This window comes from Canis lupus, chromosome 24, assembly GCF_003254725.2.
Source record: "Canis lupus dingo isolate Sandy chromosome 24, ASM325472v2, whole genome shotgun sequence".
Lineage (NCBI taxonomy): Eukaryota > Metazoa > Chordata > Mammalia > Carnivora > Canidae > Canis > Canis lupus.
Window position 1 is genome coordinate 4948251 of NC_064266.1, and position 27390 is coordinate 4975640.

At 43.2% G+C, this 27390-nt stretch overlaps 2 protein-coding genes across 11 annotated transcripts in view; one reads left to right on the forward strand and one right to left on the reverse strand.

Annotated features, from left to right (window-relative positions):
* DZANK1 (double zinc ribbon and ankyrin repeat domains 1) overlaps window positions 1-20533 on the forward strand; it is a 110843-nt gene extending 90310 nt beyond the window's left edge. The window contains exon 25 of the mRNA XM_035705726.2: window positions 20506-20533. Within this exon, the coding sequence (XP_035561619.2) occupies window positions 20506-20518 (13 nt within the window). The 3' untranslated portion in view covers window positions 20519-20533. The remainder of the gene's footprint in view (window positions 1-20505) is intronic.
* Window positions 1-27074, reverse strand: ZNF133 (zinc finger protein 133). Of its 10 annotated transcripts, none has more exons than XM_035705744.2 (7): window positions 24913-27074; window positions 23555-23667; window positions 11013-11087; window positions 9425-10328; window positions 3795-3921; window positions 3561-3656; window positions 1-1917 (listed from the first exon to the last, which is right to left on the reverse strand). In XM_035705744.2, exons 5-7 carry the CDS (start codon window positions 3913-3915, stop codon window positions 170-172), a joined length of 1965 nt encoding a protein of 654 aa, XP_035561637.1. In that variant the 5' UTR covers window positions 3916-3921; window positions 9425-10328; window positions 11013-11087; window positions 23555-23667; window positions 24913-27074; the 3' UTR covers window positions 1-169. The 10 variants fall into 10 exon arrangements, with proteins under 10 accessions (XP_035561637.1, XP_025324995.1, XP_025324990.1 ...); XM_025469210.3 differs by having other exon boundaries at window positions 9425-10440; XM_025469205.3 differs by lacking the exon at window positions 9425-10328.
* Window positions 27075-27390: the final 316 nt, after the last annotated feature.

Sequence of the window (27390 nt, forward strand, 5' to 3'; positions counted from 1 at the left end):
TAAAGAAGCAATCAATGTTTATTAGAACAAAAGGCCATAAAATATGAAGACTTAAGTGTGGAGAAAGCTAAGTCAAATGTCCTTTGACCACTTATGGAGTGTACTTCTTACCCCATTTCATCAAAGTATAACAATTTTGATGATTCAGTCCACACTACCATCTTCGCTTTCAAAGAGAGTGTAAGAGGTCAGAAGACTGCCCTGCACAGGCCTCAGGGTCAGGCGGGAGTGGCAGTTTGTAGTGGACAGATTTCATCCTCCTGTGTCTGCTGAGATGGGACTTGTGGCTGAAGCCTTTGTCGCACATCTTGCACACATAAGGCTTCTCCCCCTGGTGTGTCATCTGATGTAAGAGGAGGTGTGACTTCTGGATAAAGTCTTGGCCACACTCTCGGCACACACAAGGTTTCTCTTCTGAATGTACCCGTTTATGTATGATTAAAGCTGACTTGTTGCTGAATCCTAGGCCACACTGCCTGCACATGTAAGGCTTCTCCCTTGAGTGCTTCCTCTTGTGCCTGATGAGACCTGCCTGGTGACTGAATCCCCGCCCACACTCTCTGCACACGTACGGCTTTTCCCCTGAGTGTGTCCTCTGGTGTGCAACGAGGTTTGACTTCTGGCTGAAGCCTCGCCCGCACTCCTCACACACCATGGGCTTTTCCCCTGAGTGTGTCCTCTGGTGTCTGATGAGGTTTGACTGCTGGCTGAAGCCTCGCCCACAATCCTTGCACACAATGGGCTTGTCCCCTGAGTGAATGTTCTGGTGCCTGTTGAGGTGTGACTTCAGACTAAAGCCGCGCCCACACACCCCGCACACATAAGGCTTCTCCCCGGTGTGTGTCCGCCTGTGTGAGATGAGGGTTGAATTCTGGCTAAAGCTGTGCCCACACACTCCACACACATAAGGCTTCTCTTTGGAGTGTGTCCTCTGGTGGTTGACAAGGGTCGTCCTCTGCCTAAAGCAGCGCCCACACTCTTTGCAGGCGTAAGGCTTCTCCCCGGAGTGTGTTCTCTGGTGTGAGATGAGGTTCGACCGGTCACTGAAGCCTAGTCCACAATCATTGCACACGATGGTCTTTTCCTCCAAGTGTGTCCTCTGGTGTCTAACGACAGCAGACTTCTGGCTAAAGCCTTTCCCACACTCCCGGCACACGTAGGGCTTCTCCCCCGAGTGTGTCCTCCGGTGTATGATGAGGTTTGACTTCTGACTAAAGCCTCGCCCGCACTCACTGCACATGTATGGCTTCTCACCCGAGTGGGTCCTCTCATGGATGATGAGCGTGGACTTGCGGTTGAATCCTCGGCCGCACTCCCTACACACAATCGGCTTCTCCCCCGAGTGGGCCTTCTGGTGCCTGGCGAGGCTCTTCTTCAGACTGAAGCCCTTCTCACACACGCCACACACATATGGCTTCTCCCCGGAGTGAATCCTCTGGTGACTGAGCAGGTTTGTCATCTTGCTGAAGCCCAGGCCACACTCTCTACAGTTGACCGTTCCAAATCCTAAAACTTCTATCCTCTTCAACAGTCGGTCGGCCTCCTCAGGGTTCCCTGTCGGAACGGGGCTAGACCCTATTTCCATGCCTCTGACGCCACTCCGAGAGCTGGCTGGCTGCCTTTGGGGTGGCCTAGAGAATGCTCCCGAAGTCCTTTTCTTTGTCTTGCCAAACAAAGGCTTGGCAACTTCTCTCTCTTGACCTTCCGCTTTATCACTCCAGGGCTCTGGATCAGAGGCATGTTGCTGCTGCTTCTGGGCCCCTGGGCACGGATCCCCTGGGTCAACATGAGTTTCTGCACACAGGCATGCGAAGACCCAGGGTGGGTGATTACACAGCATGTGTTGCGTGTGGCGTTTCTGACTGGAAAAATCCGAAGGGCAGAGAGGACAGAGGTGGAGTTCTGGCTTTGGTTCTGCTGCAGAGAGAAAAGCCAGGAGTCAGAGCAGAGACTCGGTGGGGCAGCCCCAGCAATTCTGCCTCGTGGGCTATGAGGCTTGATTCCCTGCTCTTCAAAATGCTTCCAACTTGAGAACTACCCAGTCAAGGCTTCCTTTAAATGATGTACTTTTCCAGCCTCTTCCATTATGGCCTAGAAAACCCACCCTCCAGCCTCTCCCATGCAGCCAGCTTTATGATCATCACAGGCAATTTCGGCTCTTTCAAATAGGGCCACTAAGCAACAGTCCTCCTCAGCTCCCGCGACTGTCTCCTAGCCAGCACCCACACAATGGAGACCGTGTCCACAACTATTTTCTCTGACTGACAGAGATCTGATCACAGGACCTGTATAGAAATGTCAGGTCTTTCCCTATTTCCCACTGAGGACAAAGGGACAGATGGAGAGAGCACTCACTCAGAATGGAGAACCCCCAGTGTAGGAAGCAGCATAAAAATGGTTAGAGATGGTCTGTGAGATGCCTGGAGTTCCTCCACTCACTAACAAATATTTATTGGAGGATTACTTTGTGCTAGAATTTCTAAGAGGCCACAGGTAATGGACAACACAAGCACTGTCTAGTCGCCCAAAGATGGTCCCTCCTGGTACCCCTGACCAGTTTAAACCCTGTTAATCTTCATAATTAATCTAAATAAAAATCTCCCCAGAAATCAGTATAGAAGCAAAAATTTCTTCTTATAGTACCTCATATGTAGAAGATGTTAACACTGCGTGTATAGTTTTATCATAGCTGGTTCTAGTCTTCAGAAGGCCAGAAACAACCAAACAATTTGAGAAACCAGGTAGTCATTGTACTGGACCAACCTCAACACAATTTTCTTGATTAATGAACTGAGCTTTTAAAAACCAACTGTATTCACATCTAAATTCTAGCATTTGGTTCTGAATGTTACTGTATTTGGAGATGGGGCCTTTAAAGAGGTAATTAAGTTAAACCTTAATTAAGAAGTAATTAAGATTAAAAGGGGTCATAAGGGTAGAGCCCTCATCCGATGTGACTACTGTCCTTATAAGAGGCAGAGACAGCAAGGATGTGCACACACGAAGGAAAAGCCATGTGAGGACATAAAGAGAAGGCGGCCATCTGCAAGCTTCTTTCTGTAGCTCACTGGGTTTTTTCTTACATTCTTGCTCAATCCTTTTAAAAAACAGTAACAGAAAGAAGCCCATGAGGGGTACCTGGGTGGCTCAGTCAGTTAAGCAGCTGCCTTTGGCTCAGGTTATGATCTCAGGGTCCTGGGAGTCTGTATCTCCCTCTGCCTCTCCCCCACCACCTGGCTGGTGCCCCCCCTTAAATAAATAAAATATTTTAAAAAAGGAAAAAACAGAAAGATGCCCGTGGATGTGGAAGAAAACTGAGTGAAGTAAAGAGGGCAAACATAGTGGGAGGAAGAAAGAGAGATGAGAGATACCAGGACAGCCCTGCTCTCAGGTGAGGATGAAGGTCTAGAAGGGAGGCCACACCAGGCAACGCAAATACAGCACAGGAGGTCAGGAGAAGCAGGAAAGCCGCCCTCTCCAGCACCTGGGCAATGCCTCCTGTCTCCCACCGTGCGCTGCCTGCAGTTCTGTGCTCCGTCTGCCCCACACTCCCCACTCACCTGGACAGAGGGCTGGTGAGCATTTCCCCTCCTCTCTCCAGCTTTCCTTCCCTTGCTCCAGCTGGGTGATAAGTTTTGGCTTAGAAAATGGAATTCCTGCTCACAGGAAAAGAAAACAAGGTGGCTATAGGTGAGGGGCACAGAGGCCAACTCAGAAAGCAAGATGGCTGCTTCAAGCATAGCCTCAAATGCCCAGCAGCAAGAATGTGAGTCCTCAAGGATTCTAGGGCTTACCCAGTGAGACCAGGTTGCTGTAGTTCTCCAGCATCACCTCCCTGTACAGGGATCTCTGAGCAGGGCTCAGCAGCATCCACTCTTCCTGGCTGAAATTCACAGCCACATCTCTGAATGCCATGTGTGCCTGGAACAGAAAACACAGCCCTGCTCACCGAGGAGCCAGCCTTGCCCATGATTCAGGCTGAGGGAAAGGAAGAGGCCGCCCTGCAGGAGGCTTGGCGAGCTAGCAAGATTCTGTCCTCAGGGTGCCTGGGTGGCTCGGTTGGTTAAGCATCCAACTCTTGACTTTGGCTCAGGTCATGATCTCAAGATTGTGGATCGAGCCCTGTGTTGGGCTCCATGCTTATTGAGAAGACTGTCTCTCCCTCTTCTTCTGCCCTTCCCCCCATTCATGCATACCACCCCCCTCTCAAATAAATCAATAAATCTTAGGAGTGCCTGGGTGGGCTCAATTGGTTGAACATCTGACTCTTGACCAGGTCATAATCTTGGGGTCATGGGATTGAGCCCTGCTCAGACTCTGCTGGGCGTGGATCCTGCTTCGGATTCTCTTTCCCCTTCCCTTGCTGCTCCTCACACTCACATGCTCTCTATCTCTCAAAAAAAAAAAAAAAAAAAAAAAAAAAATTCTGCCTTTGATTATGACCTTGATACCATGTTTTTCAAAACCTCTGAAACTCTGTTGCTATCCAGCCAACAGCTGTGAATCTTGAATCTACATTTAAGATCTTCGGTGGGTTGCGTGGAGAATATATGCAAAAAAGAGTCCCTAGGGGCACCTGGTTGGTTCAGTCGGTTACTTGTCTGCCTTTGGCTCAGGACATGGTCCTAGGGTCCTGGGATTGAGCCCTGTGTCGTGTTTGGCTCCCTGCTCAGTGGGGAGTCTGCTTCTCCCTCTGCCCCTTCCCCTGCTTGTGCTCTCTCACTCTCCCTTGCTCTCTCTCTCCAAAAAATAAAAATAAAATCTTAAAAACAAACAAAAAAAGAGTCCCTAACTTTCAGGAACTTTAAACTTAGAAGAGGGACTCCTGGGTGGCTCAGCAGTTGAGTGTCTGTCTTTGGCTCAGGGCATGATCCCAGAGTTCCAGGAAGAGGTCCCACATCAGGTTCCCTGTGAGGCCCCTGCTTCTCCTTCTGCTTATGTCTCTGCCTTCTCTCTGTGTCTTTCATGAATAAATAAATAAAATCTTAAAACCTAGAAGAGCAAACAACATATAATAATTAAAAGTAAAAGCATAACAGACTTCGAATTTTAAGAATTTAAAAGATCAAATAATATTACCAATCATCTTAGTATTGAGCATCTGAATGACTAAAGTGCACACAATTTAGTAACAGCACAGGCTAACCTATAATTCAGTCCTTTCCCTAGATGCCATGGTCCCTTGGCCTCCTTGGATCTGAGAGACATAAGTGGGCAGTGGTGAAGAGCATGGTCTTGGGCGTACTTCCTGGTTTGGGGCCCACCTCTGTGGTCAATTAGTGAAATATAGATAACAGTATATTAAATGTATGGCCCTACACTGTGGATGCTCAGGGTGCACCTTCGTGGCCACTCAACCTACAAATTCATCGCTATATTCATTCTCATCCCCCCATCCAGTTTTACTCATCTCCTTAACTCTATTTCAAAATGGAGGACATGGGAAATACAGACATCAGGAAAAGGGTCCTGAGGCAGACCCAGGAACTTTTATCCTAAAGGATGGGCAAGAGAAGAGGGAAGTGTTAGGTATTCCAGATGAAGCATGTGGGGAGCAGAGAAGACGACGCTGTGAGCAAAGAAGAGAGGATGCTGTAATGCAGACAGGGAGGACAACCCGGGAGGAATAAAAGGTAGAATACAGAAGAGGTAGAATGTATAAAAGGTGGAATGTATAAGAGGTGGAATGAATAAAAGGTAGAATATAGAAGAGGAATGTAGCAGCCTACAGATTTTTAATCTGTATTGTAGAATATATATGATAAATATTTTACTATTTTTACCATTTTAGGTATACATTTCAGTAACATTAAGTTCATTCACACTGTTGTACACCCATTACCATTGTATCTCCAGGACTTGTTCATCATCCAACACTGAGTCTGTAACCATTAAATAATAACCCTTCCTCCTCTCAAACCCAGGGAACCACCACTTTAGTTTCCATCTCTATGTATGTGCTTATTCTACATACTGCAAATAAGTAGACTTATACAATATCTGTCCTTTTGTGTCTGGCTAATTTCACTCCTGTAGAAGCATGAACTCAGAATTTCCTCCCTTTTCAAGACTAAAAATTATTCAGTTTTATATTTATGTATATATAAATATATATTTTCATTTTCATATATTTATATATCCATTGATGGACATTTGGTTTGGTTTGTATTCACCTTTTAATGACTGAATAATACTCTTCACAAATTGGTGTATAATGAGTCCCTGCTTTCAATTCTCTGGGGTATATACCCAGAAGTAGAATTACAAGAGCAAATAGCAAAGTCATATTCATTTTTTTCAGGAATCACTGTGCTCCACAGCAACTGCATCATTTTACAACAACACTAGCAATGCAGAAGTATTCTAATTTCTCCATATCCATCCTCACCAACACTCATTGCTGGTTTTGTTTGTAATAAGCCATCTGATGGGTGTAAAGTGGCATCTCATTGTGGACTTAATTTGCATTTCCCCAATGATGAGTGATGATGATCATCTTTTCACATGCTTATCTGCTATTTATATAACTTCTTTGCAAAAATATCTATTCAAGTTCTTTTCTTTACCCATTCTTGAATTAGGGTGTTTGTATTTTTGTTGGGTTGAGTTCTTTATATATTCTGAATATTAATCACTTACCAGTGATTTGCAAATATATTTGCACAAAAGTCATAAATTTTGATGAAGACCAATTTAGCTATTTTTTCTTTTGTTGTTGAGCTTTTGGTGTAATATCCAAGAAATCATCACTAAATCCAATTTCATGAAGTTTCCCCTAAGAAACTGTTTTTTCCTAAGAGTTTTATAGTTTTAGTTCCTACTTGTTTAGGTTTTTAATCCATTTTGAGTTCATTTTTGTATATGGCATGAGGTCCAACTACATTCTTTTGCATGTAGGCATACAGGTTCCCAGCACTGTCTATTAAATAGACTGTCCTTTCCACCACTGAATAGTCTTGGTACTCTTGTCCAAAATCATTTTGACCATATACATGCAAGTTTATTTCTGGGCTCTCTGTTCTAGTCTGTCAGTCTGTAATTCCATCTCTATCCCAGTACCACACAGCTTGGATGACTATAGCTTTGTAGTAAATTTTGAAATCAAGACCTATGAGCCCTCCATATTTGTTCCTTTTCAAGACTGTTTTGGCTATTTAGAATCCCTTGAGGTTTCATATGAATTTTGGGATCAAGTTTTCTATTTCTGGAAAAAAAAAAAAAGCCATTGGGATACCAGGACCCCAGGATCACGCCCTGAGCCAAAGGAAGACACTCAACCACTAAGCCACCCAGATGCCCCCAATTTAGATGTCTTTTTTTAAAAAAAATTCTTGCCTACTTACTCTGGCTAGAACTTCTAGTACTGTGTTTGACAGCAGTGGCAGAAGTCGGCATCTTTGTCATATTTGATCTTACAGAAAAAGCCTTTAATCTCTTACCATGGAGTATGTTAGCTGTGAGGTTTTCACAAATGACCTTTATTATGTTGAAGCAGTTTTCTTCTATTCCTAGTTTATTGAGTGTTTTTATCATAAAAGAGTGATGGATTTTATCAAGTACTTTCTGTATCAGTTGAGATGGTCACAGGGGTTTTGCCCTTCATCTGTTAATGCGGTATATTCATTGATGTTTACATGCTGACCCATCCTAGCAGTCTAGGACTAAACCCCACTTGGTGGGATTCTTTTAGTATGCTGTATAATTCTATGCAAAGTATAGAATTTTTTTACTAGTGTAGAAAAGCATATAATTCTTTTAATATGCTGAATTTGGTTTGCTAATATTATGTTGAGAATTTTTGCACCTGTTTTCACAAGGGATATTGGCCTGTAATTTTCTCTACTGCCTTTTTCTGGTTTTGGTATCAAGGTGATGCTGGCTTCACAGAATTAGCTAGGCAGTATTCCTTCTTCAAGTTGGGGTGGGGGGTGGCAGTGATATTTGAGAATTGGTGTTTTTCTTTAAATGCATAAAATTCACCAGTGAAGGTGATGGTTCAGGGTGGTTCTTTGCTGGGAGCTTTTGATTACTGATTCAAGGCCCTTGCTGGTCTATCAATTTCTATTTCTTAATGATTCTGTTCTGAGGTTTTTTTATTATTTTTTTTTTAATTTTTTTTTTTTTATGATAGTCACACACAAAGAGAGAGAGGCAGAGACACAGGCAGAGGGAGAAGCAGGCTCCATGCACCGGGAGCCCGACGTGGGATTCGATCCCGGGTCTCCAGGATCGTGCCCTGGGCCAAAGGCAGGCGCCAAACTGCTGCGCCACCCAGGGATCCCTTTTTTTTTGTATCTAAGAAGCTGTCCATTTCATCAAGGCCATCCCACTTGTTGGGGTATAATAGTTTATAATAGTCTTGTATAAACCCCCTTATTTCTGTAGAATCAGTAATAATGCCCCACCTGCACTTCTGATTTTAGCAATCTGAGACTTTTTGTTTTCTCAGTCAAGTTAGCTAAAAGTTATGTCAATTTTGGTAGGCTTTTCAATCTTTTTTTTTTTTAATTTTTATTTATTTATGATAGTCACACACAGGGAGAGAGAGAGAGAGAGAGAGAGAGAGAGAGAGAGGCAGAGACATAGGCGGAGGGAGAAGCAGGCTCCATGCACCAGGAGCCCGACGTGGGATTCAATCCCGGGTCTCCAGGATCGCGCCCTGGGCCAAAGGCGGGCGCCAAACCGCTGCGCCACCCAGGGATCCCTTGGTAGGCTTTTCAAAGAACCAGTTTCTGGTTTTATTGATTTTCTCTATTATTTTTCTATTCTCTATTTAACTCTGTTCTAATCTTGACTATTTCCTTCCTCTGCTACCCTGAGTTTAGTGTGTTCTTTTTCTAGATTCTTAAGTGGTAAAACTGTTATTGCCTGAGATATTTTTCCTTTTTTTTTTTTTTTCTTTTTTTAGAGATTGAGGGAGGGAGAAAAAGAGAGGGGCAGGGGGAGGGGCAGAGGGAGAGGGTAAGAGAGAATCTTAAGCAGACTGCATGCCCAGCATGGAGTCTGACATGGGGTTCAATCTCAGAACCCTGAGATCACAACCAGAGTTGAAATCAAGAATTGGACACTTTAACTGACTGAGCCACTCCAGCACCCCTTCATATCCATTTGTATACATTCTGTATCTATTTTCATTAGAATTATCACAGTGATTAAATTTAACATCCTAAAGTTAAAACACCCTAATTTGAATTGATATCAGCTTAACTTCAATAGCATGCACAATTCTTTTCTTATGTGCTCCATCCTAATCTCCTGTCAGTTATTAAAATCATAAAATTACACCTCTATGGCCTGTGTCCAAAAATATAGACTCATAATTGTGTTTTCTTTAAGGCATTAGTCTCTAAAATCATGTGGAAAACAAAAAATGTGTAAACCAAAGTAACAATAACACTAGCTTACATAATTGCTAATTATTTACCTTTACTGTAGAACTTTATCTCTTCATACATCATCAACTAACCGTCTAGTATCCTTTCATTGCAACCTGAAAGCCTTCCATTAGCATTTCTTGCAAGGTAAGTCTGGTGGCTGCAAACTGTATCACCTTTTCTTTTTCTGGGAATGTCTTGATTTCTCCCTTACTTTTGAAGTTTTGCTGGATATAGAATTCCTAGTTGACAGTTTTTTCTTTCAGCACTGAATATATCAATGCATTGTCTTCTGGCTTCCACAGTTCCTGATTAGAAATCTGCTGATAGATTTTAGAGGACCCTTTGTATGTGACAAGTTGCTTCTCTCTTGATACTTTTGAGATTCTCTGTTGCCTTTGGCTTTCAAGGGTTTGGTTACACTGTATTGTGGTGTGAGTCTCTTTGACAATTTATCCTACTTGGAGTTTGTTGAGCTTCTTAGTTGCTTTTTATATCTTCTGTCTCTATTTCTATGTTGTCCTAATATAATTTTCTCAATTTTGTTCATGTCTTCCTTTAGGTCAGAGAATCTTGAAGACATCTGTTTTAAAGTCTTTGTCTAGTAAGTCCCACCATCTGGCCTTTATTGGGGATAGTTTTCTATTGATTTTTTCCCCTCTGAATGGACTCTATTGTCCTTTTTCTTTGTATGCTTCATGACTTTTTGTGGAAGACTGGATATCTGAATCTTATAATATGGCAACATTCGCATTCAGATTCCCAGGTATCTACTGGGTGGTTTTAAACTTGTGGTAGGCTGTCTCTGCTGGGATTCAGCCTGAGGTATAAACTTAGGGTTTTCTCAGGTCTTTCTTATGCTTTTCTGATCCTGTGCCTTTCCATGGGCATGCATGGTAACTTTCTAAATCCCCTGCAAGTGCAATCGTTTTGGATGTTCTAGTCTTGAAATGTCTGATGAAAAAGATGAAAAAGGAAAAAAATAAAGGGGAATAAACTTCCAAGGATCTGGTTCTTTAAAGCTCCTACTTCAGCCAGTGGGGGTTGTAATAATGGTGCCCCATTTCTGTAATCAGAAGAAGCAATCAGGAATCAGAATGCAGATCCTCGACATTTGGAGGACAAGGTCCTTACTGCCCACTCTGGCCTCTGCAAGCTGTGTGCAAACTGCTTCAGGAACATATGTATGGCTTTCTGCCATGGGGGTGGGGGTGGGTGCACTAAAAGCTGAAACTCGCTGTTCCAAACCTTCCCTTGGAAGCTGCAAGCATTCAACTAGACCCCAGAGTTCCAAAATAGTTATATCAGACAGATTTTACCAGTACAATTGTTGTCTAGGTGGGGAGACAGATTTCTGGTGCTTCCTACTTTATTATTTTCCATGATGTCACTCTCAGCTTGTAAAAGTTTTAAAGCTGAACAAAGGAATGTAGCCTGTATCCTGTCCTGTAGAACTATGCATTATTCACAGTTAGCCACTTGGTGAGTGACTTACATTATGGGTGGAACAGGCTTCAGGTAAGGTTAGTCATGCCTCTAGGACTAATGCTAGACTCTGTCAAGGACCAACAAGGCAGTCAGGATAAGAGAATGTGTCTATCCTGAGATAGCCAGTGTGGAAATACAGAAGACACTCACCATTACCCTGGCTTTCCGGGACCCTGTGGCCATTTTTCCTGGTATCCCTAAAGAAGGATATCTCAGAAGGCAGATCTGGGTAAGGAAAACAGAAATGAAAGGGTGTCAGGTGGGAATGCTTGCCCCATGAATGAGGCAGGGCCTGCCTCAATTGGGGGAAGGGTGGCATGCTGAGGAATGTTAACAGTCTAAGTCTCAACTAGGGCCCTGGAAGAAGGTCCAGGAAGCCAGACCTTCAGCAGGTTCGGTTCCACACTCTCCTGATCACAACAAATTAAATGTAAAAGAGCATTTTTGAGGCCATTTACTTGGCAATAGATGATGTTAAATGCTGCACTATGAATCTGAGGGGTTGTGCAAATGGTATTCTGGTTGTTTTTTTTTAAAGAAATACATATTGAAGTATTTATGGATGGAAATGATTAAAAACATTTCAGAAAAAATGAGATAAAAACATGAAACAAGATTGCAACACGGTGATGACTGTTAAAACTTAGACTTTATTATACTATTCCTGCTTCTTTTGAACATGTCTAGAATTCTCCCATTAAAAATTATTTTAAAATTCTTAACCAGCAAAAAACTTATGCAACATGATAAATAAGAAGCATTAAATCAAGATTATATACATAAGGATGGTCATTATACTACTGTCTCCTTTACATTTGAGATTTTTCATTAAAAAAGTAAAATGTGGGATGCCTGGGTGGTTCAGCAGTTGAGTGCCTCCCTTCAGCTCAGGGCATGATCCTGGAGTCCCAGGATTGAGTCCCACATCAGGCTCCCTGCATGGAGCTTGCTTCTCTCTGCCTGTGTCTCTGCCTCTCTCTCTCGGTGTCTCTCATGAATAAATAAATAAAATCTTAAAAAAAAAAAATACAATTTTTCACTGGAGAGCCAGGACAGAAAAAAAATAAAAAAATTAAAAAACTAAAACACTGTGTTGAGAACAAAACTAGTGGAACCCAGAGCAATAACCAAGGACAGAAATTGGCAAGAATGAATTATCAATTTTAAAATAATAAATTATGACAAAGATTAGACAAATAAATATTATGACTTAGATGAAGTGACAGGAAAGAAATGAAATGGCAAATCATAAGGGAAATCAAAGAACATTTTTCAAGAAATTTATTTCTGTGGTTTAATTTAATTCTATTTAATTATACATGCAATTAGCATCTCTGTTAGTGTTGGAAAGAACCCTGAATAGTCTGAAGATTATAAAGGAAAAGGTTTAGTTCTCTTTCTGGACTCTGCCCCAGGACCACACCTGTGTAACTACTGTTAACTATTTTGTGAGTGCTCTTTGATTTATCATTTTGTCTCTTCATTTTCATCTGTATTTGGGTACATGTGCAAACAATGTTACCTTCCTATAAATAAAAACCATTTGTATTATTCTTTGTTTTTTAAGATTTTATTTATTTATTCATGAGAGACACAGAGAGCGAGGCAAAGACACAGGTAGAGGGAGAAGCAGGCTCCCCGCTAGGAACCCAATGTAGGACTCAATCGCAGACCCTAGGATCATGCCCTGAGCCAAAGGCAGATGCTGAACCGCTGAGGCACCCAGGTGTCCCCCATCTGTATTGTTCTAATTTAGGTGCATTTGTGTACACCAGTACTCACAGCCTAACTCTGTTCTTTTTAAGAATTGTTATACTGTGTCCATCAGCAGACCACGTTTTCTTTTCTTTTCTTTTTTTTTTTTTTTTTTTTATTTATGATAGTCACAGAGAGAGAGAGAGAGAGAGAGAGAGGCAGAGACTCAGGCAGAGGGAGAAGCAGGCTCCATGCACTGGGAGCCCGACGTGGGATTCGATCCGGGGTCTCCAGGATCGCGCCCTGGGCCAAAGGCAGGCGCCAAACCGCTGCGCCACCCAGGGATCCCGACCACGTTTTCTTTAACAAAGTATTCTTCTGTCAATGGATAGACTGTGGTGTTTATCACCAAAAGGTTATAAGCAATACTTTTTTGCAAACATGTCAGTCCTTCTGTATAAGTGCTAAAGGAGTGGAATTTCTGGACATAAAACTGAACATACGCTTACACCACCAAACTGCCCCCCAAAGGCTGACCAATTCATAATCCTGATGACCACATATAGTACACCCCTTTCCACACTTTCTATAATACTTGATTCATCCAGGAGATTCCTCAACTAAGGCTTACCATATGCAAGAGCTTGGGGAATTCTAGAGCTATAAGCTCTTTGTGAGGAATCTACTGGAAGATGACTATTAAACTTGGTAGGACAGGACAGGGGAAAGCAGGTAAAGGACTGATGGTAAGTATTTAATGTATATAACTGTAGACCTAGCACTATGTGGTGGAGAAGAATGGGGAAGAAAAATATATACTTATGGTATGCCTATGTGTCCTGATAAAGTAGAAATGCCACTAAAATGGGAGGAGAAACAGGGAAGGAGAAAGTAGAAAAAGTTTACTGAATGTTGCATTAAGTGGTAGAGGGAAAAACACAAAGTCACAGAATTTCTAAAAATAATAATGAAACACTGTGGATGTGTGACATTCATTTAAAACAGTGAGGTGAGGGGATCCCTGGGTGGCTCAGCAGTTTAGCACCTGCCTTCGGCCCAGAGCGTGATCCTGGGGTCCCGGGATCAAGTCATGCATTGGGCTCCCTGCATGGAGCCTGCTTCTCCCTCTGCCTGTGTCTTTGCCTCCCTCTCTCTCACGAATAAATAAAAGCTTAAAAAAAAAAAAAAAAAAGTGAGGTGAGGAAAATGGATAGCTTTAGATATTTTAATAAAGATAACAGAAATTAGTTAACATAAAAAATTGTAATAAGTCCTAATTTTTTAAAAAATTAGTGAAATAAACACAGCTATCTTAAGAAATGAGAAAGCATTAATATTCAAAATAAGAAATCACAAAGGGGAAATGCCAGTTTCTTGAATTATCAATGTATTGGGTTTAAAAAAACAACTAATTGTTTTCACTTGCCTTCTACTCCAGAAAGTAGGAAAAAAACAAAAATTGAGAAAAAGAGAAGAAAGTGTCCTTTTAAAAGAACAAGAAACAATAAATTAAAAACCAGAAGCATTAGATTCTCATTCTGAGAACAGCTTATATCAAACTATCCCTCTTCCGAATAACTATACATCTTGATCAAAATATAAAAAACAACTATTTGAAGATACTGCAACCAGAAGCAGCATTAGAGGGTGTACAACCCTTGAAAGAAGGGACACATACTGTATTGAACATGGTTTTCATCTGAGGGCAGTCCCCAGTCCGTGTGGCACATGAGGAATAGATCCAAAGTCTGTGGCTTCCAGACTTCCTGGAAACTGTATGGCAGAATCCTAGAAAAGCAGCAGCAACTATGCATGGAGCCTCAGGGCTACACACAAGCACCGCCTAAAGGTGGCTGAATACATGAGGCAAGAGAACAAAAAGTTCAGGTGGCTAACAACCAACGAAGGTGAAAGGAGTTGCGCAGGTTTCTGCTACTGTTCACAGGTAAGCCTGAGTGTATAGCTTGAGTCCAATCAAGTAAAAGATTGCTAAATACCTCAGATAAGCTCCTACTGAAACACAGGTTACACAAAACATACATCCTTTCAGCATACCTAGAGAATACTCTAACTTCAAGTTACCTGTGAATAAATCACCTATTAAAAAACAAAAGGGCAAAAAAAATGTTTTTTAAAGCATAAAGCACTAAACCAGTGAGCTGTCTCCTATATTTCCTACATGAAGCCATCAGAGAGTAGAACAGCTCCGGGTTAAAACTACATGAAAGAGAGAAGAGAGGCACCACTAGTGTGGATTTAAAGTTGGTGGAAAACAACCATCAGAAAAGAAAGGTTACCATTCATGAGAAAATGCTGAAAAGGCATACCGATAGGTCAGAGCACTTACCACAGGGAAGGGACTTAAAGGGCAGGCAGAAGGGCAGGCAGAACAAGCACAGGAAGTCTTGGAGAGGGAAAGCTCCAGAGGGAAAGGTGGGATTACAAGGAAAAGGTGCCTCTTGGAAACTCCAAGGTAAAGGGAAAAATAAGCAAGGAAGAAATAAAGGGTCCTGCAAAACAGAAGAGAATTTAAAAAAAGAACACACAATCTCTCTTCCTCCTGCAATCCAACAAAGAAAGCAACTAGTTACACTAACAGAACAGGTTCCCTGACCTAGGAAATGTCAACAACACAGAATTCGACAGTTGTTTACAGAAATGCAGATGTGTAGTCATCCTCTATAAAAAACCAAAACAGAAAACAGAAAATGAGAATCCAAAGTTCGGCTAAAGAAAATTCTACACCAAAAAAAAAAAAAAAAAAAAAAAAAAAAAAAAAAACCAAAAAAACTACACCACCTCCCTTCTCCCCCAAAAAAGGAAAAGAGAAAAAACGATGACAGAAAAAAAGCCGTAACAAAACACTACGTAACAAAACACTACAAGCTGAATTCAAATATTTGAGCATATCCTCAAATATTTGAGCATATGAGAAATCACCCAGAATCAAAAATTCGAATTTGTAACATTTTATACATTTGAGGAAATGAATAGACTTAAACCTATTGTGATCATCATTTCTCAATACATACATATATCAAATCATTATGTTGCACATCTTAAACTAATACAATGTTACATGTCAACTATATTTCAACAACTCTGGAAACAAAATTCAAAAGCAAAGAACAAGTGCAGCCAGGGTGGCTCAGCGGTTTAGCGCCGCCTTCAGCCCAGGGTGTGATCCTGGAGACCCAGGATTGAATCTGGTTCCCTGCATGGAGCCTGCTTCTCCCTCTCTCTGTGTCTCTCATGAATAAATAAATTAAAAAAAAAAAAAAAAAGGCAAAGAACAAATGGGCAAAAAAATAACATGAGTGTTAACTGAATTTCAGAAAGAAATGAAACTAAGTTACCAGACAGCAAAGAATAGATTGAAAACAGGATGGGCATTGAAGTGTAGCAGGAAAACCACTTAAGAGAATAAAAATGAGGGATCCCTGGGTGGCGCAGCGGTTTGGCGCCTGCCTTTGGCCCAGGGTGCGATCCTGGAGACCCCGGATCGAATCCCACGTCAGGCTCCGGGTGCATGGAGCCTGCTTCTCCCTCTGCCTATGTCTCTGCCTCTCTCTCTCTCTCTCTATGTGACTATCATAAATAAATAAAATTTAAAAAAAAAAAAAAAAAAAAAAAAAAAAAAAAAAAAAAAAAGAGAATAAAAATGAAATAAAGAACAGGCTAGAGAAAAAGTGGTTGAAATGGAAATCAGACCAAAAAAAAAAAAAAAAAAAGGAATATCACCCACGTAATTGTAGTTTCTGATAAAACCCAAAAAGGGAAACAATATTTAAAACTATAGTCCAGGGGAATCCCTGGATGGCTAGGCGGTTTGGCACCTGCCTTCAGCCCAGGGCGTGATCCTGGAGTCCTGGGATCGAGTCCTGAATCCGGCTCCCTGTGTGGAGTCTGCTTCTCCCTCTGCCTGTGTCTCTGCCTCTCTCTCTCTGTGTCTCTCATGAATAAATAAATAAAATCTAAAAAAACCAAAAAAACAAAAAAACAACTATAGCCCAAGAAAACTTCAAAAATAGATGACCTGAACCTAAATTATGAAAAGACCTACAGAGTACCAGGGAAGTTTACTCACAACCACCAACTTCAAGATATCTACTAGAAAAGCTATCAGGCCTTTAAGAACAAGTGATCTAGGCAAAAAATATATCAGACTTCTATCAGAATTATCAAAATCATCATTCAACCCTGATGTAATGCTCAGAATGTAAAATGGTGAAGCCACTATGGATAACAGCATAGTGGTTGCTCTAAAAATTAAAAATAGAATTATAATCTCCCAACTCCACTTCTTATCTCCCAACTCCACTTCTGGGTATATTACAAAAGAATTGAAAGAAGGGACTGGACAGATATTTGTACAGTTATGTTTACAGCAGTATTCATAACACCTAAAACATGGAAACAACTTAACCATACATCAACAAATGAATAGATAAACAAAAATCACATACACACACACGGATATAAAAAGGAAATTCTGATACATGGTACAACATAGATTAACCTTGAAGACACTAGGCTAAGTGAGATAAATCAGACACAAAAAGACAAATATTGTATGATTCCACTTACATGAGGTACTTAGGGTAATCAAATTCACAAGGACAGAAGTAGAAGGATGGTTGAAAGGGGACTCAGGGGAAGGGGAAATAGAAAGTTATTGTTTAATGGGTATAGGGCTTCAGTTTGGAAAGATGAAAAAAGTTCTGGAGATGGAGAGTGCAGTGGTTGTACAACAATGTGAACATCCTTAATGCTGAACTATACACTTAAAATGGTAAATTTTGTGTTATATATATTTTATCCCATTAAAAAAAAGTATGAAAAAAATAGTCATTCAAAGCAAGGCGACAATGGAGCTACATTTACAAGAAACTTAAAGGAAAGGCATTATGAGCCAAAGATTTCATATTCATCCAAGGGATCCTTCAAGTAAGGTTTACACAGGCAAGAGCTTGGGGAGTTCCAGAGCCATAAGCTCTTTGTGAGGAATCTACTGGAAGATAATATTAAAACATAGTTAAGACAGGACAGGGTAAATCAGGTAAAGGACTGATAGTGAGGGGTACCTGGGTGGCTCGGTCAATTAGGCATCTGCCTTCAACTCAGGTCATGATCCCAAGATCGTGGGATCCAGCCCTGCTGGGAGCCTGCTTCTCCCTCTCATCCTTGCTCATGCACTCTCTGCACTCTCTCGCTATCTCTGTCTCTCTCTCAGATAAATAAATAATCTTAAAAAAAAAAAAAAAGAACTGATGGTGAGTATTTAGTATACGTAACTGTAGATCTAGCACTACATGGTGGGTAAGAATGGGGAAGAAAAATATATACTAATGGTATATGGCTATGTGTCCTGAGAAAGTAGAAATGCCACTAAAACGGGAGGAGAGACAAGGGAAAGGGAAAGTAGAAAAAGTTTACTGAATGTTGGATTAGGTGGAAGTTAGAGGGAAAACACAAATGAATTTCTAAAATTCACAGAATTTCTAAAAACAAAACATTCTAGATGTGTGGGATTCATTTAAAACAGTGAAGTATGGGAAATGTATAGTTTTAAATATTTTAATAAAAATAAAAGCAGAAATTAATAAACAGAAAAGTATATTAAGTGAAATCCTAATTTCTTCTCTCTCTCTCTCTTTTTTAAAGATTTTATTTATTTATTCATGAGAGACACAGAGAAAGAGGCAGAGACAGAGGGAGAGGCAGGCTCCTCGCACAGAGCCCAATGTGGGACTTGATCCTGGAACCGGGATCACGCCCTGAGCCAAAGGCAGACACCCAACCACTGAGCCACCCAGGCGCCCCTGAAATCCTAATTTCTGCAAAAAAAAATTGGTGAAACATGGCTAACTTAAGAGAAAGCATAAATACTGAAAATAAGAAACAAAGGGGAAATAACTACTGAATCACAAGAATATATTTTTTAAAAAGTTATATGAGTATTTTTCAGACCTCTATAAAAAAATTTATATACCTACATGAAATGCATGACTTCTAAGGAAATATAACTGACCTTAGGTGGTAACAGGGAATTCTACCAAACTTTCAAGCCAGATAATCCCAATGCTCTAAGTACTATTCCAGAACCCTGAAAAATGAAGGGAACTTCCTTATTCTTTTTAGAAAGCAACTCTAATGTTGAGACCTAAACTTGACGGCAGTTCAAAAAAATGAAAATTAAAGATCATTATCACTTGTGAATATTGAAGCAAAATTCTAGAAATATCAGTTAAGAGACTCCAACACAACCATAAGAAAATATTTCACCAAGACAATTTCTGGGATTCCCAGAAATTCAATATTGGTGTGACATTAGGAAATCCATTACTATAACACACCATATTAATCAACAAATCTAAGGAGGAAAACCAAGTGTTTTTATACATGCTGAAATATTCTTTTTTTTTTCATGCTGAAATATTCTTTAACAAAACTCAACACTCATTCCTTACTTTAAAAAAAACTCTCCAGCAGCCCGGGTGGTGCAGCGGTTTGGTGCCGCCTGCAGCCTGGGGTGTGATCCTGGAGACACGGGATCGAGTCCCACATCAGGCTCCCTGCATGGAGCCTGCTTCTCCCTCTGCCTCTCTCTCTCTCTCTGTCTCTATGAATAAATAAATAAAATCTTTAAAAAAAAAAAAACTCTCAAGAATATAAGATTGATGGATTCTTAAAAACATTTTATTCATTTTTATTTTTTTTAAAGATTTTATTTACATATTCATGAGAGACACAGAGAGAGAGAGAGAGAGAGAGAGAGAGAGGCAGAGACATAGGCAGAGGGAGGGTCCACTCAATCCCGGGACTCCAGGATCATGCCCTGGGCTGAAGGCAGGTGCCAAACCGCTGAGCCACCCAGGGATCCCCAAAACTTTTTATTTTGAACTAATTTTAGGCTTACAGAGAAGTTTGAAAAATATCAATTCTCATATAACCTTTACCCAGCTTTCTCTAATGTTAACATCTTAGGAAACCATAGAACAATGATCAAAACCAAGAAATTAGCATTGACTAAAGCACAGTCCTTAATCAAATGTTGTCAGTTTTTCCACTAATGTGGAAAATGTGTCTTTCATGAACTTGACACTTCTGAAGAAGAGCCCTCAATTTTGGGTTTGTCAGATGTTTTTTTCATGATCAGAGGGAGATAAGTTCATTTTTGGCTAGATTACCTCTTAAGTGATGTCATGTCCTTTTCAGTGCACTGCATCAAGGGGCTAATGATATTGATACGTCTCATTACTGATGATATTAAGCTTGATATTGATCACTTGGTTATGGCAATGTCTGCTGGGTTCTTAAAATTAATAAATATCTTGGGAGAGATAGATACTTTGAGATTATACAAATACCTTGTTTCTCTTCAAACTTCCACTCACTAATGTTAGCATGTGTTGGTGGGATGTGTCCATGCCTGGTATTACTGTGGTATTTAACCAAAAGATGTTCTATTTCCCTTTTTAATTCTAAATTCAGGGATGCCTGGGTGGCTCAACAGTTGAGTGTATGCCTTTGGCCCAGGGCGTGATCCTGGGATCTGGGATTGAGTCCCTGATCAGGCTCTTTGCAGGGAGCCTGCTTCTCCCTCACCCTATGTCTCTGCCTCTCTCTTTCGCTGTGTCTCTCATGAATAAATAAATAATTTTTTAAAAAAATTCTAAGTTCATTAATTATTCTATAAGAGTTGTTCCTTCTCCCTCATTTTTAATTTATTCAGTTATTTATTTATTTCTATCAGTATGGATTCATATCTTATTCTATGTGTTATAATAGAGTATCATTACTATTTTGCTGTTCAAACTATTCCAGCTTCAAACATTGGGAGCTTGTTCTGGTTGGCCTTTTCCTGCTTTAGCCAATAAATGTGGTACAAGTGACACTGTGTCAGTTACAGATTTAAATCTTTTTTTTTTTTTTTTTTTTTTTACAGATTTAAATCTTAAGAAGACTAGAAAGCTTATGTTCTAGGGAGGCCCAGGATACCATGTAAAAAGTTCAGCTCCTCTGCTGGAAAGACCATGCAGAGGCAGAGGCCCTGATGCTATATGGAGAGTGAGGCCCAGCTGTCCCAGCTGACCCCAGCCTTCCAGCCATCCTAGAAAGGGCCAAATACATGTGGGAACCATCTCTGATGTTCCAATCCAAACAAGTCTCCAAGGGACTGTGGCCACAGCCAGATCTATAACTCACACAGAGCAGAAGAACCACAAAGCTGATCCTAGTAAACCCAAAGAATTGTGAGAAATTATAACATGCTGATTCTCCTAAGCCACTAAGTTTTGGGGTGGTTTGTGGTGCAGCAATCAATAATCAGAACCCTTCCAGACATGCTATGCCTTCTCCCTCTGCAACTTTCTTAATGACAGAGGTACCTTCCCTCCCACCCACATGCCTATTCCAGCACCAGGACTACTTCCCCACTTGCCACAGCAAGCCCATTACCAAGATTGATTGATTCTACTTCTGAGAACTCTCTCAACTCCTCCCCACTTCCACACCAGCTAGGGGAGGAGGACAATGGCCACAGTCTCTCCTGGCAGGGTCTGCAGACCCTCTCCCGACATCACAGTCAGCCTCATCCATTCCTCCCAGAATTAGCTCTAGATACGTACAGTTGGATCACTCATTCATTCAGTAAAGTATTTATTAAGCTTCTCCTACATGATAGGTACTAGTTTAGACAATGGGGATACAAAAGTGAACAAAAACAAAAAAAAATCTACCCTCATTGACACACAAATCCAAAGAAGGAAGACGGGCATATCAAATTTAATGAATAAAACACACAGTACATCAGGAAGTGATGAGTGAGATGAAGACCAATATGGCAGAGAAGAAGAAAAGTAACAGAGGTGGAGTTTTGGAATTTTATTTATTTATTTATTTATTTATTTATTTATTTATTTATCTATTTATCTGGGGGCAGGGAATGGGGGAGTCTGGTTAGGCATGGTCTCTCTGAAAAGGTGACATCTGAAGCATGTGAAGGAGTGAGCCAAGTGGGTAGTTCTGAAAAGAGACAGTTCACTATGGCTGGTATGCTGAGCATCACAGGCAAGACCCAGTGCATGGTCAAGGTACAGAGTTCACTGTGGCTGGTGTGCTGTGCTTGAGACCAAGTGGGAGAGAGAAAGTTTGAGTGTAAACATTGGGGGAGATCATACTCAGCCCTGTAGGATAATGGTTTTTTACTTTGTCTGAGATAAGCAGCAACTAGAAGGTTTTGAGTAAATGCATGACATTATTTGACTGACATTTTAAAGGATCTCTTTGGTTACTATAGTGACTAATATACTTTAGGGGGACGAGGGAAGATGCAAAGAGATCATGCAAGAGCTATGATCATCCAGGTGAGCCAGGTGAGATGGTGGTAATCTAGGCCACAGTGGAAGCAGTGGAGGTTGGAGATGGTTAAAGTCCAGATTTGCTTAGTGGGGATGGAGTATAAGAGCAAGAAAGAGTTAAGAATGACTCCAAGGTTTTGAGCCTGAGCAATCTGAAGGAAGAAGGAGATATCATGTCACTGCTCCCTATTGGAGCTAAACTCCCTGAAAGAGTGGTCTATACTCCACTGGGATGGAGCAATTTGGGGGAGGCGATCAGATTCTGTTATTGGACACATTAGGTTTGGGATGCCAAAGACATATCCAAGAAGAAATTCGATGTAGACAGCAGGAGACTGGAAGCTGGGGTGAAAGGCATAGATCTAGGCTGAACCTAAAAGAGATGGCATTTAACGCTTGGAGATGGGGGACGCCTGGGTGGCTCAGTGGTTGAGCTTCTGCCTTTGGCCCAGGGCGTGATCCTGGAGTCCCAGGATCGAGTCCCACATCGGGCTCCCTGCATGGAGCCTGCTTCTCTCTCTGCCTATGTCTCTGCCTCTCATTCTCTCCCTCTCTCTCTCTCTGTGTGTCTCTCTCATGAATAAATAAAATCCTTGGGAAAAAATTTCAAAAAAAAAAAAAAAAAGGCCTGGAGAGGAGTCAGGGCCACCAAGGAGACAGTGTAGCTGGAGAAGATGAGAAGTCCAAGAACCAGGGTCTTCCACAGTGGGGGTTTGGGAGAAGAGAAGCTGGCAAGAGGGACAGGAGGAGTGGCCTACAAGGTAGGAGGAAAACCTGGAAACCAGGAGCAACCACGTGAAAGGATATTTTAAGGAGAAGAAGTACACAACTATGTAAAATGTTGCTGAGAACTGACTGTGACATTTGCCACAGACAGGATGGACAACCTTGATGAGAATGTTTTTCAGTAGGTAGAGCTGAAAAGGCTTCATTGGGATATTTAAGAGATGAAGGAAGGATAGACATAGAGACAGCAGCAGAGGCAATTATTTCAAGCTTAGCTCTGATGGAAATGAAAGATGCAGAGCCATAGCTAGAGGGGGAAATCATGTCACTGCCTTGTTCCCTCCTGTCCTCAGATCAAGGCCACACTCACTAATTTGTCATTTTTGGCTCATTCCAACAATGCCCAACCCAAGCCTCTCCAATCAGAACCTCCCCTGCCTCCCCCCACCCCCCTGACGGAACTTCCCTTCCAGCCAGCAAGGACAACAAGTGCCTTCACACTACATCACCTGCTTAATCTAACCAGGTGCCAGGTATTGTTAGTGACTCAAGAGGAGAAGGATGAGGTGCCCAATCCTCAAAGAACTACGTGACAGTTGGACAGTCATAATGTAGCCTGAGAGTCAAGAGTCCTGATAGTGTCAAGTGTTCCGCTGCTGACAAGGACAGACTGGAAGTACTCTCTGGGGAAATCCAGGAATGCTCTGCAGTGGGATCACATCTGAGCTCAATCAATGGGGTTTATATACTAAAGCAGAAAGGCATGGAGAAATTGAAGGGATTACGAATGAGGACACAAGGTCTGAAGAATAGTCCCTGTGAAAATTGTCACTCTTACAACAGGCCTTGTTTCCTGGGGATGGGACCCTGTAGGGCACAAGGTGTCAAAGTTGTGCAAAAGAAACTCACCGTGGTTCGGCATGCAAACAGGAAAGGGGTCCCCACCTGAAGCTGGACTGTCAGGAGCCCAAGAGTCCTCTCTTTGCCCACCGGGCAGTCCTAGATGGGCAGGTAGGCAGGGGCTACAGAGGGCAGATTAAGGACAAAAATGGTTCAGAAGAGTTACTGGAAACCCTCACACTCCAGCAGGGTAGGGCCTCCTCTTCCTCAAAGAAATGGACCTATCACAGAAGAAAAGACTGTGGGCAGCTTGCTGGGAACAGAGCCTGCCCTGACATGCCACTGACCCTGAGCATGAGCAGGGCAGAGCAAAGCAGATCCTCTCTCACCTTTGTTTTTAATAAGAATCAGGCACTGAGGATACACCAGCCACTGTATGAGTTTCACCTAACTCTCCTCAACCAATGAAGTACAATTTATTATCTTCATTTTACAGATGGGAAAATTGAGACACAGGTCAGTCTCTTGCCCAAGGTGGCAGAGCTATAACATGACTGAGCCTAGATGAATCAGGCTGTAGGGGCCATATGCCTAACCAGTAAGGGGAATCTCTTAGGACCAATCTTGATTCTTCTCATTAAGTGTACCCACTATGAGAAGAATCAAGATTGGTCCTAAGGTGATGAGCACGGAGTCTGAGTGATGAGTTTATGGAGTTCTATCTACTTCTGGCTGTTTGAAATTTCTCTGTAATACAAAGTTAAAATGGACCCTAAAATTCCAAAGCCTGTTCACACCAGGGCTGTGGGAATCTGTGATTCTAGTGGTCGGCGAAGATCCTCGGGACCTTTGAAAAACTTGCCCAGGGGACCCTAACCCGACCTCTTCCCCCGAGGCCGGAACCCAAGGGCGACCAGCCAGACCGAGAGCCTAGGATCGCGCCAAAATGGCCACTCCACACCCAGTGAAGGCAGGCACGTCTGCCAAGCCAGCCGCCTGCCGCCCCGCCTCGGCAGAGCGGAGGGGTGGCTGCACCCGAAAAACATCCACCCACCGAAACCCAGGACACCTGGCCCCGGCACCTGGCAAATATCGGCCCCCAAAGCCTACTTACTGAACTCCTCGCAAACCCGGGTGGTTGTGACATGAACGACCACTCTCCCAACATCGCGATTTCGGCCAAGGCCGAACCTGTCTCCACTCGCAGGAACCCTTGGACGGAAGGCCCAAGCCCAGCACCCAGCACCACCCGGCTTCGCGGCTGAGCTCTACCCACGGTCCTCGGGGATGCGCGCCCACACCCCCCAAAATAAGACATCCGGGAGAGCACGGCCTGAGCCACGACGGCGTGTCCCCACCGCTACCTCCTCTCCCCGCCATCTGCACCGTCCCAGCCTCAGCCCATACACCAGCCTTTTAGGACCTACCTTGCCGCGCGCCAGGAAGGGATGGCACGGTTGCCGCAAGGGTCCCGCAGGAGGCTCACTCACCAGCTCCACCAAAGAACAAGGGGTCACTCCAGCCACCAGCTGGGGACCTACTTCTGTAGGTTGCCGGGACTACACTACCCAGCATCCTCGGCGTGGCGCCGGGACTACCCCTCCCAGGATGCTCCACGCAACCACACGCGCCCTGACCGCCCACAACAGCCATTGGCCTTCCAGGGAGCTGTGTCTAGGTAACGTGCCCCGATCACTAAAGAACTACCACCGCGGCACCTGGATCCGGTATTGTTTCTTAAAACCACGTTCGCAAAACACGTAGAGGGTCCCAGGTGAAGCTTCTCGCCCTGACGTGCCCGCTTCTCTGACGCCTCCGCCTCGGAGACTACACTTCCCAGTGACCCCTGCAGTGACTTCCGCATCCGGTGGCGACCCGCCTCCCGGCGGGCGGAAATAACGCGTCAGGGGAGGTGCGGCTCGGCTTCCGGGCCTGGCGAGGGACCGCGGCGTGGGTCGGTGAGGTCGCGGCACCGTCCGGCGGGCCGTGAGCGATCGGCTCGGGTGTCCTTTTAACTCCGTTGGGACCCATAGAGAGGGCGACGCTGAGGGAGGCGGCGCAGCGTTCCCAAGGTCTCCCGGCGCGGTGTGGACTCGGATTCCGAGCACCCTCCACCTGAAATAGCCACTGCGGGTTCCCTGGGGCCTTTTTTCCTCCGCTGGAGTCCCCAAAGTTCCCAGACTATCACCTGTGCCCTGGAGGCCAGGACCCTCCCTCCTAGACCATAGGTCGGAGTAGAGCCAAGCTCTCTGGGTCTCTGTTCCGGGCTGCCGCCCACCAGTCGCGCGCGGAGGGTGTTGACACCCGGCACCCTCGCGCCCCTCTTCACCTTCCTCAGGTAGGCTTTCACAAGTTTCATTCTTCTCCAGGAAGACCCAAAGAAACGTCCACGTGGCCTGGAGAGCTAGGGAAAGACAAGGATTTCCTAAAATTCCTTCTTAGCTTTTGGAAAATGAAATCGTTCCCTTCTTTTGCTCGATTGCCTTGTCCGTGGTGGGTTCGGTCCACCCTGCCTCTGGAGGGGCGCCCGCTCTTCCTTGGAGCCCTCTGCTGACAGTTCCTCTCTGCCCCACCCGTGACTTAATCCACCAAGAAATCAGCTGTTCGCGCCCTTGGAGGTTCAGAGTAACAATGCAAAGGGGTCCCTGCGTAAGTGTCCAGGGATGCTTGCTCTATGCCAGGGGCAGGTCCCAGGGGCTTGGAGATGAGAAAACAAGGAAGACTTCGGGATGAGAGACCGCCTGAGCTTCCCTGAGGGAGTAGGTGAGAGGAGGAGCTGGCGAAAGGCGGGCCAGTGGGAAGGGAGCAGGAAGTGAGGTCAGAGCACCAGGGGCTTGGTCACTGGGTGAGTGGCCCTGGCCGCAGTGAGGGAGGTTTTCAAAAGAAAAATGGTCTTGTATCAGGCTGATTTTCCATGCATATAGGCAGGGGTGCCATCTGGCATACAGATGTTCAGTATGGCCAGCCTTCAGGTTCGTATTTGAAAGAGTTCTCAGCATTTAATAACTAGGAGTTTCCATCTAAAAATCTGGATTGCCTGCTTTCTAAAAAGACTCCTTGCCTCTTTTATCAATCTCTTTTTTTTCCTCTATGGTACTTCCCACCCACTCTATCCCACTCCCTACCTCATCTGGAATACCTTGCCTCCTCTTCTTCCTTGACTTCTAAATCCTGTCCATCCTTCAAGTCCAGATTCTCAGTTCTCTTTCCTGAAACCTTCCCTGATTTATCCTATGGTGACTTCTTGTGATTCCTCTGACCCTGGCTGTACCCGGGAGTTTTGAAAAATATAATGCCTGAACACCACCCTCAGGTGGAGCCCTGGCATCATCTGTAATAAAGCTGCTTTCACTCAAGGGAAGGTGTCACCTGATAATGTAGAGGACAGATTCTGTTTTGGAAAGGAAATTTTGGGTAGCCCAATGGCTCAGCGGTTTAGTGCTGCCTTTGGCCCAGGGCGTGATCCTGAAGACCCGGGATCGAGTCCCACGTCAGGCTCCCTGCATGGAGCCTGCTTCTCCCTCTCTCTCTCTCTCTCCCTCTCTCTTTCTGTGTCTCTAATAAATAAATAAAAATCTTAAAAAAAAAAAGAAAGGAAATTTCATTCTTGTTAGTTGTTACTATTACTGAACCATACACCTGGGCAGATCATATAACCCAGTGCCTTTCAGATGTGAATATCCATCCATATCATTTGGGATCTTTTAAATGTGCGAATTATGAATCAGCATGACTGGAGTGGAGCTCAATCAGCAGCTCTAACAAGCTTCCAGATGATGTTGACTCTGTCCTCAGACCACACTAGGCAGCAAGAATTTAATTGAAGGGCTCAGATCCTTAAATCTAACACTGTTAGATAAAGTAATCTCCAGATTCCTAAAACTCAGATCTGACTGTGATTGTAC